At 33.2% G+C, this 11,309-nt stretch overlaps 1 protein-coding gene across 1 annotated transcript in view; it reads right to left on the reverse strand.

The window, feature by feature from the left end:
- VEGFC (vascular endothelial growth factor C) overlaps positions 1-11,309 on the reverse strand; it is a gene marked incomplete at its 5' end in the record, with an annotated part of 41,848 nt that overhangs the window by 17,925 nt on the left and 12,614 nt on the right. Inside the window, one exon of the mRNA XM_008581182.1 lies at positions 6,264-6,415. Within this exon, the coding sequence (XP_008579404.1) occupies positions 6,264-6,415 (152 nt within the window). The remainder of the gene's footprint in view (positions 1-6,263; positions 6,416-11,309) is intronic.

Raw genomic sequence — 11,309 nt, forward strand, 5'->3', positions numbered from 1 at the left:
CTTTTTCCATGTCCGGCAACAGATTGCAACCCTCAGTGTCGCCCCCGTACCGGACCGGGACCGGCAATGGGATCGCAACCCTCGGTGTTGCTCCCGCGCCTCGCTCAGCCAGTGAGCGGGAACCGGTCTGTATGTGGGATCCAAACCCTCGGCGGGAGCGCCACCGCACTTCCCAAGCGGTGCACTATCGCTGTGCGCCACCGGGCCGGCCCTTCTGGCATTTTTTTAGCTGTTTAGCATTGTACATGTTAATTAACATTTCTAAAACACAATTTTATCATTTATCAAATGTTAGTAAAAATAGCAGTGATCATTTATCGAAGGCTTATATATGTCAGGCACTGTGCTAATATTTAGCATGAATTACTGAAAATACACATCTATGACAGGTGTTATATTATGCTGTTATACAATATTAGATTAATATCTATTATAGTATAATGTTACTGAATAGATTGTGAGAATTAGGTTATAAATATTACATTGCATTGTTATATATATAACATTTTTACTGACTGTTTTATAGATGAGGAAAAGGAGTCACATGAAAATTTATAGAGCTTACCAAATCTAAAAGAGCTAGTAATCACAGAATGAATTTTCAAGACAGAAAGCCACCTATCCTGTCCACACTCTAAAACCCTGTGCTCTGTGATGTCTATCATGACTGCAGACATCAGAAGGATTAGTATGAACACGAGACAATGTGTAGCAGATGCTTGGTGCTTAGTAATATTTAGAAAATTAAAACAATAATAATAATATAAATACAACACATATGTCCTTCCTTGACTGGGAGGGCTCTGAGGTTAGAGGCAGCCAAGCACATCTTTGTCTTCTCTCACAGTATCTAGAAACATTCTCTGTCCATTTTAGTTACTCAACAAATATTTTGTGAATGACTCATCTTATGAATAAGTCCTGCAATTACTTAATTTTACTTCCTCATAAATAATGCCAAACAAATGGTCTGTCACTTAATTCATTTCATCATAATGTAAACACGATGCCATACATTTGAGGATGCCATACATCCTCCTGACAGTAGTTGGTAAGAGTAAGGGATGGATCAGTATTGTGACTTTTTCGTCTGAATGAAATTTCAAACTTTATATAACGGAGTTCAGGGAAAGACTCCCCTGCCCCCTCTAAGGAACCACAAGAATCTTAAAGATGTGACTTAATAAGTCACTATAAAAATTTTAAGAAATCTATCATTTTAAACCTAAACTAATTTCAAAATTTTAGTGAAATGGTCATTTTCTCTTGGCTTTTCAAAAATCAATTTTATTGAGAAATAATTTACATACAACATAATTTCCACTTTTAAATTCGTGGTCTTTTCTAAATTTATGCACCCATGTAACTATCATCACAATCAAAGTATAGAACATATCCATCACCTCAAATTGTTTCTTTTGCCCATTCCCCATGTAACTATCATCACAATCAAAGTATAGAACATATCCATCACCTCAAATTGTTTCTTTTGCCCATTCCCAGTCAATTTCCACAATCCACATCCTCAAGCAACTACTGAATTGCTTTCTCTCAATCGAGATTATATTTGTTTTTTCCTAGGGTTTCATGTAAATAAAATTGTACAGTACGTATTCTTTTTAGTTTACTTCACTCAGATCAATGTTTTTGAGATCCAACCACGTCATTGTGGATATCAACAGTTCATTATTTTTATGTTGCTCAGCAAAGATCCACCGTGTGTGTATGCTACAATTTGTTTATCTGTTCACCTTTGATGGACTTTTGGGTTGCTCCCAGTTATTGTCTAATAAAGAACATTTGCATACAAGTAATTGTGTGGAAATATGTTTTTATATTTCTTGAGTAACACTTGACAGGGGAATTTATGCATCATATTGTAAATGTATATGTTGTTTACAAGAATCTCTGAACTGTTTTTGCAAAATGGTTGAACCCCATTTTACACTCTCATCCATGATACATGAGAATTCCAGTTGCATGACATCCTCTCTAATACTTGTTTTTGTTGTTCTTTAAATTTTATCCATTGTGGTGGCTGTTCCTCTTAACAAAGGTTAGGATTTTATAACATAGCTACATATTCATCGCATAGATTATCATTATAGTTTTTAATTAAATTATGGGCCTCAATTTACAATAGGTTGAGACCATTTTCAAAAAAGAGAAACAATAGAAAAAAATACTTGAGTGTGTCATATGTAATTAGGCATGCATTCATAATGGGAGTAGTATCATGCCTACAGGGTAAAAACTGAGTATAAGGTGGGACAAAATCTTGATATTACAATGGTTTTTGGCTCTCCAAAACCCAAGAAAATCTTATTCTTTAGTACTTAATTTCTATTAGGTTTTACTGGCTATTACATGAGCAGCAGTGGCATTGGAAAATACTGAAAGTATATGCAAGATGAGAGCTACAGAATAATGGTGCATAGATAGCTGTGGTTGCAGGACTTTCTCTTGACCAACTGCGTGATCATATTATGATCATTAAGTGGGTCATACAGTGAGAGGTACCGATTTGAGCCTATTGGCTGCCATTGGTTGCCTTGTGAATATAGTTTATGCTTGGTCCTTGGTGCTTTCGTGTGACTTGAGCTTTGAGAGTTAAATGAAAAATAGTTTCTAATTTATTATAAATTCTACAAAAGTTATTCATACCACCAATATGTCAAATACTGAAAAGAAAAGAGTTGACAATATCCAAGTTGATATCTATCAGCTATATAAGTTAAAAGTTTTCTCACATAAGCAAAGTTAAATTCTCTAAAAAAATTTTTAAATTATTATTTTAAAAATTATTTTACTTTTTTCTGGAAAAATAATGATTTTGAATGTTTTAAAAATTATATTTTTATTATTATATATTCATATCAATTGCAACTTTTCATATATAATTTGATACATTACTATTTATATAAGTAAATAATTACCTCAAAATTTCCTCAGCAGACACAGTTATGCTTACTGTTAATAGATTTAAAATTTTTAATTGAACTTTTAACTTAAATTTTTTTGCCATTTTAACCCTACATTGAATTAAAAAGTATACTTTATATTTCCTTTTTATGTAAAAAGCATAGATACACATACATTATGTAAAGAAATATATGGTGTATCTGTGACATTAAAAGTTCATGGGGGGAGCAATTAGGAAACAAATGTTTATAAAAGGATCCTTAAGGGAATGATAATGAATAAAGTTTAGCAGCACTATATTTTAAATGATATTTTGTTTTAGTTTTATACTTATATATGACTAATTACATGCAAAATTATATAGCTATCTGCTTTAAAACTATACATGTTATATATATATATATATATATATATATATATATATATACATAAGAAATACATTTTGTATTCCAAGCTAGAATGTGTGACACACTATATGTATAATATATGTGTGTGTGTGTATACACACACACACACACACACACACACATATGTCACACACATTCTAGCTTGGAATACAAAATGTATTTCTTATTGTAGACTGGTTAAAAAAACAATGAAAAATATGGGCAAGAAGATAAGTCAGACATGGATCTTAAGGATAATAATAAATCTGACCGTTAATGACTCCATCTTGGATGTCAGACACTATGCTAAACACTGCATAAATATTCAGTATTTTATTCAATCCTCTTTACATCTTTACAGTTTATATACGAGTATAAGCAAGCTGATGTTCAGAAACTGAAATACCTACCTGATTGTAAAAAGCGAATTGGTGGCAGACCTGAATTCAGATTCAAATCTGGCTTACTGTAAAGCCCAGGCCCTTTTTGCTATAATTCTCTGTCTTTTCTTGACCTCAAACACTGTAGTTACATAAATAGTAGTTGTATGAATAAATAATGATAAAAACATGAGTAAAACAGGCCAAATGCTATGAAATATATACAGATAAATCATTTAACAAGCATTTCTGATGTGCCTAGTGCTTTGTTTAGCCCACAGCTTTACAGTGATTGCCTATTTTGTCTATAAAAGAAGGCTAACACTACTACTGACTTCATAGATGATTTTCATAAGGGTTAAATGATACAATGTATGTAAAGGCTTGAAAGCATCATAACAGCTGAATTATTTTTCAGTTTTATTACCTGATATTATGGAGGATATGTCTAACTGAAACACTCTCACAATCCAGTTTCACATGTAACATTTACAGACCCTGATAAAGCCATGCAAGAATTAAGTGATTATGGTAATTGCTATGGGTATTCAAGAAGCAAAGGTGGTGTGGTATTTGGATGAGACAAATGCAGGAGAAAGACCTTTACCTGAACTCTGAGAAATGGATAGGGCTTTGAAAAGGTAGAAAAGAAAGGGAACTTATTTCAAGCCAGGGCCAGAACTGAAATAAGATACAGAGCAGGAAATGAGCTCAGTGTTCAGGGAATTAGACTTTGTGAAACACACACTTGGTGAATAACGGGAGACAAAACAAGAAAGAAAGATACTAGGTACCAGAATAGGATGGTGAGAAAGCTGTGCTCAATTCTTTGAGCATTTCAAAGTCCTTAACCATTTCTGGTCAGATGAATGAATGGATGCCTTTTAATGCTTACTTGTTACATTATACAGGAGTAGGGAAAATACTTGATACTAGAAAACTAGTATCGACATTGCTGCATTAAATTAGATATACTTGCAGAATGAAGTGGATGCACCTGGCCATGATGGAAGTAAAACATATGTTTAGATTGAAACAGATTTATCCCCTCTCCTCCAAAATAATCAATTGGGTCAGGGTGGGATATAAGAAGAAGTAATTATAACTGTGCAATTTCAAGACCTCAAAGAATATGAGAGAACATTGCTATGAACAATGTAGAAATAAACAAAGGGAGGAACATAATAAATCTTTGGTTTTATACCTATTATATCTATTATAATTACAAACAGAAATATAAAATAGGTTTAGATAAAATATTAGAAGTCAAGAATATGGTCAGATCTTCAAATGTAATTTTGGAAACCATGAGCATGAAGATAATGGCTGAAGCTCTCAGAATGGATGAGACACTAAGGGAAGCAAGACCTAGAGAGTGAACAAAACTCTTAGAACCGTGTGAATGAAATCACCCTAATCACCATAAGGCATCTTCTTTCCTGCAGGTGGTAGTTTCTTTTCTGCTTGTATCAGCATGAATTTATTCACAGATGTCTGTAAGATCTTTTCTTTCTCACGTCAAGAAGGACAGGTCTCTGTCACTCAAGTTAGACTATCCTTGAGTTTTTCCTAAGGTGTCCCTGGAGAGACAGGCATCCCAGCTGCCGCACTAAGCAGAGCAGTACAGATTCATTGGGAAGATCACTAAGCATATTACACTTATTGTCAAGTCTCCTAAAATGCAAGGTTTATTTTAAAATTTGTGTAATACATATATGTGTGCCCATTGATTTATTTGTCCTTTTGTTACAAATGTTGGAATTACATAAGTTTTACTCATATGCACATTCCATACACACTGGATATCCTAAAGAACAAAGAGCTGCATCCCTATTTGAGGACAGAAAGTTCATAGGTCACAAATGGCAACACATATTGATTCATTTTAAACTCTTCACGGGGTCAGGATGTGATGCTCTATCCAGGATCCCCCATTGATTAAATGAATAATATGCTTCCATTTGCCAAACTAAAAATATAGGATTGAAAGGAAACTTGAATAAAAAATGATAGTTTAAATGTTAATTTGAAATACTGTTAAGAGAAAATTCTTTCATGTAACTAAGCATTATTTCAATATTCAATCCTTGCTAAAATAAGAAATATGGATATATATATATATATATATATATATGTATTTGAGATTGAAAAAAGGCAACTGGATGCTAGGAGATGTCAATTTATTTATATTTACTTTTTGTTTTGAACTAAAATCTTATAAAGGCTTAAATGATTTGAGCTTTAACATCATTTATGAATTAGCATATCTGATTTCATAAACGTTAAATCAATCAGGTTACCTTACTGATAGTTTGAACGTTGGTGAGATGTGTGTTGTTCCACAGAAATACTTCTTTTATATTGTGAACTACTTTTCCTATAAAATGGGCTTCCCTGGTTCAGTTGAATTTTATTTTCATAGTACACTATAAAAAATTTTATCTTCAGTTTATATTTGATTCAAAGGATATTATAGCAAATTGCACAAAACTTCTTTTAATAAACTTGTGTTTACTTGAAAATAATTTTATATTAGTAGAGGATGCAGAAGAAAATAGATTTAATTCATACTCACTGTGGTATTGTTGCTGGCAGGGAACGTCTAATAATTGAATGAACTTGTCTGTAAACATCCAGTTTAGACATGCATCGGCAGGAAGTGTGATTGGCAAAACTGATTGTTACTGGTTTGGGGCCTTGAGAGAGAGGCACTGTAATTTCAAACAACTACAAAGAAGGGACAAAAAGAAGAAAAAATTATATAGATGCTATAAAGCACTTTTATGGTAAATGTTGGAGTCCAAAAAAGAGTGAGATTAGCTATTAGTAGTGCTGCATAACATATGCAAGACACTATGGTTTTTTATAATTACAATGTAAAAACTGTTTTGCTCCTAACTAGTATCTTTTATCAGAATAATAAAGAGTTTATATTCTTATCTCATGTCACTAGTCATGAAGCATATTAAAATTATGATAACCAACTGATGATTACAGAGCACAGATGTGACAGACCAATATGTTCAAAAATAAAAAAGAATTGTTTCAGAGTCCTAGATTATTTGATATGAAAGTTTAAAATATTCCAGGGATTTAAAAAGTGGCATCAATATAAACATCTTTGTGACTTAAGAGCAAAATTATTGGCCACACAACCTAGAAATGCTGAGTTAAGTTTTATTTCATTTAAACTGAATACATAGTCATAAATTACATAGATGTAAAATTAATTTTCATTCCAGATTAAATTTCTACTTCAGAGTAGATGTACATTTCTCAGATCTCTTATAAATTTATTATGTTTTTACAAAAATAAACACATTCATTATCTCATAGATAAACCTGTTTCTGCTATCATGACAAAGGCATTATGAAAATAATGAGCTTACCAAAAGGTAGGGCATCTTACACGATTCTAGATTAGAGTCTTAAAATTTAGTTGAACTAAAGCCTCATTCTGTATGCCTTATTTATGGAGAACTTCAGATGTCCTCTTTCTTCTCAAAAAAACAATGTTTTAAACTGAATACACAAATAAATTAAGTATAACTAAGTCTATTTAAATTCCTAAGGTTCTTGATTCTAAATTATTACTAGCACAAATAGTAAAAGTGAAATTTTGTCCATTAACTGCTTGATATGATCAATTTGTAGTAATTTAACTATAGTTGAGCCTTTTATTATTTGGTACTTTTATGGTAATTTAGCAGTGCTAAAGGAGATGATATACTTGAGAGCCTTGTGACTGGGATCCTTGCTATAATTTCATGCCAACAGTTAAAGAACACTGAAAATATTTAGGGGACAGAATTAGTTTCCAATTTTGTCCACACAAACAGGGAGACATTTTAAATGAATTTTAAACAATGAAATTCAGAAATATGTAAATTGTAAAATGAACAGTTTCTTCTGTTGAAGTATACAAATTATATATTCATTAAAAAATTCAGCTACTTTCTTAGCATAAGGGCAATGTGCTTTGGAAAAAATGTGCATAGGACTATACCTAAATGTGTACTTTAATTAGTTACACCACTTACAAGTTGTGTGAATCTGGAAAAGTCATTTAACTTCTCTAAGCAGTATATTTCTTTAATAATCAGTAAACTAGGATAACATTCGACCCATTACTCCATGGGATTGACAAAAAGATTATTTAAACTAATGCATATGAATGTGATATGTATATTATTTGCTAACAGATGTGAGTTATTATTGTTTATATAAATTCTCAAGATTCCCCCATACTTTCCAGGATACTGTCTACTACACATAGCCTCTACATATGACCTTTTTCTACATATGCCAGTATTATGATATTGACAAATGTCTTCTCTAAAATACATTTGTTTACATAGTACGGACTAACCTTTCATTTGGTGAAATGTCACATGGCAGAAATCCTTTGCATTATGTATAACTATGTTTTAAAAGAAAAGTACATCTATGGACCCTACATTAAGAACCTGTACTACAAAAGGTATGTAAAGTAGTTTAGAAGATTCTGCACAGCAAAGGAAGCAACAGAGCAAAAGGACAACCTAAAAACACAAGAAAATATTTGCAAACTATGCATCTGACCAGGCATTAATATATAGAATATACAAGGAATTCAAGCAACTTAATAATTAAAAAAACAAATATTCTGATTAAAAAATGGGTAAAGAAGCTGAATAGACATTTCTCAAAAGACAACATACAAATGACCAACAGGTATATGAAAAAATGCTCAATATCACAAAGCATAAGAGAGACGCAAATCAAAACTACATCGAGACATTATCTCACCCTAGCTAGACTGGCAATTATCAAAAAGAAAGAAAATAATAAATGCTGGTAAGGATGTGGAGAAAGAGGAAAACTTACACACTGTTGGCGGGATTGCAAATTAGTACAGCCATTACAGAAAACAGTATGACAGCTTCTCAAACAACTACAGTTAGACCATACAAGTTAGCAATCCCATTACTGGGTATAAACCCAAAGGAATGGAAATCATCATGTCGAAAGGATACCTGCACTCCTGTGTTTTTATCGCAGCTCTATTTACAATAGTCAAGATATGGACCAATCTAAACATCCACTGATGGATGACTAGAGAAGCAAAACGTAGTATATGTACACAACAGAGTACTACTCAGCCATACAGAAGAACAAAATTCTGCCATTAGCAGCAACATGGATGAACTTGGAGAAAATTATGCTAAGTGAAATAAACCAGGCACAAAAAGAGAAATATTGCATGTTCTCACTCATAAGTGGAGCTAAAAAAATAAATAAAAAGAATAAGTTGAACTCTCAGAAGGAGAGAGCAGAACTGTGGTTAGTAGAGGTGGGAAAGAGGGAGAGAAAAGAGGGATAATAACAGGTTGGTTAATGGACACATAACAGATAGGAACAATAAGTTCTGTGGGTGTACAGTCAAGCTAAACATTTATAATTAACAATAATTTATTGTATGTTATCAAATGGCTAGAAGAGGAGATTGAATGTCCTCATCACAAAGAAATGATTATGTTTTATAATGAATAATATGCTGATTACACCGATTTGATCATCACACATTGTATGAATGCATTAATATTCAACTTCCTACCCCCCAAATATCTATAATCCATACATTCCAATATAAAAGTGATGCAAGAAAAACCCTATTATAATAGACAGTAATAATAACAGCTAATATGTATTAATCAGTTATCATGTGCTTGGCAATGGGCAAGAACATTTAAAAAAAGAAAAGCAATTTTTAAATAAATTTATAAGTTATTTAGTTTTCATATTTATATAATTTATAGTTTGCTTATTTAAACTCTAATTGTATAAATAGTAGGAAGGTGTACAGGTCAGCAAACCAATAATTTATGTCTAATAGGCAGTTAGAAATGTGTGTCTAGAGCTTAGGAGAGTCATTTAAAGTGATGAACATTTAAGTTGTAATTGAAGTCTTGGACACTGATGAGATTACTTGATGAGAGCATTCTGATTGAAAAGAGAAACTAATAAAAGAAATCTGGGAACAGAAAACACTTAAGGGGTGAGAAACAGCAAATGAACCAGTAAATATGTCTGGGAAGAAGTAAAACATGAAGGAGGACCAGGTGAGGGTATTATTAAGCCAAGGAAAGCCAAGGAAAGGAGATGTTCAAATGTCTGCAGGAAATCAAATACAATAAGAACTGAATACAGACAGTCAGTACCAGAAGTGGTTCTAAGGGCTGTGGCAGGGAAGGAGCTTTAGAAGAGAAGCAGCGGTGGGAACAGAGGGACAAGAGACGCCCCATATGAGAGGAAGGAAAGTGCTCAGGTGGCTCGGGCCTCCAGGAACTTTTNCAATATAAAAGTGATGCAAGAAAAACCCTATTATAATAGACAGTAATAATAACAGCTAATATTTATTAATCAGTTATCATGTGCTTGGCAATGGGCAAGTACATTTAAAAAAAGAAAAGCAATTTGTAAATAAATTTATAAGTTACTTAGTTTTCATATTTATATAATTTATAGCTTGCTCATTTAAACTCTAATTGTATAAATAGTAGGAAGGTGTACAGGTCAGCAAACCAATAATATATGTTTAATAGGCAGTTAGAAATGTGTGTCTAGAGCTTAGGAGAGTCATTTAAAGTAATGAACATTTAAGTTGTAATTGAAGTCTTGGACACTGATGAAATTACTTGAGGAGAGCATTCTGATTGAAAAGAAATCTGGGAACAGAAAACACTTAAGGGGTGAGAAGCAGCAAATGAACCAGTAAATATGTCTGGGAAGAAGTAAAACATGAAGGAGGACCAGGTGAGGGTATTATTAAGCCAAGGAAAGCCAAGGAAAGGAGATTTTCAAAAAGGTGTGTGTGGTCACATGGTCAAATGTCTGCAGGAAATCAAATACAATAAGAACTGAATACAGACAGTCAGTACCAGAAGTGGTTCTAAGGGCTGTGGCAGGGAAGGAGCTTTAGAAGAGAAGCAGCGGTGGGAACAGAGGGACAAGAGACGCCCCATATGAGAGGAAGGAAAGTGCTCAGGTGGCTCGGGCCACCAGGAACTTTTCTGCTTACAGCATGCCTGTAATCACTGCAGGATGTAACAGTGTCTCCAGTGACACAAAGTAGGAGCAAGCGTGATAGTGAAGAATAAGGCACTATTTGAGGTAACAGCTATTGCAGAAGCGTTGATGTTTTCTCAAACCTAGCCCTTGGCAGCTCGGTCCTCCTCCCAGTGATTGCTGCTGTTCCAGATTTCACTCTGGCCTGTTTTCCAAAAGGGAAAGAGATCCCAGTGAGTGTGGCTAGACATTAGTTATTTCTGCGTGTATAATGTCCATAATCAGGATCTACCCATAAGTATCATGTGTATTCAGGAATGGGAGGTTTGAAGAATGTTCTAGTGAGGTACAGAACAGTTAAATACACATTAAGAGAGCATCTTCCTGGAAAAATAAGCCTGGCTCTGTGCTTTCAAAGGTGGGAAGAGACTTGTGTTGGTGAATACACTAATTAAAAGGATAAACAAACAGGTAAAGAGAACAAATTACTGTTTAGAGAACTGGTTTCTTTTTTAAGTTGAAGACTTTTATAAACATTAAAACTATAGTACAGTTTGAGAGAAAATTTTACTTG

The sequence above is a fragment of the Galeopterus variegatus genome, unplaced genomic scaffold (assembly GCF_000696425.1).
Source record: "Galeopterus variegatus unplaced genomic scaffold, G_variegatus-3.0.2 Scaffold2289, whole genome shotgun sequence".
Lineage (NCBI taxonomy): Eukaryota > Metazoa > Chordata > Mammalia > Dermoptera > Cynocephalidae > Galeopterus > Galeopterus variegatus.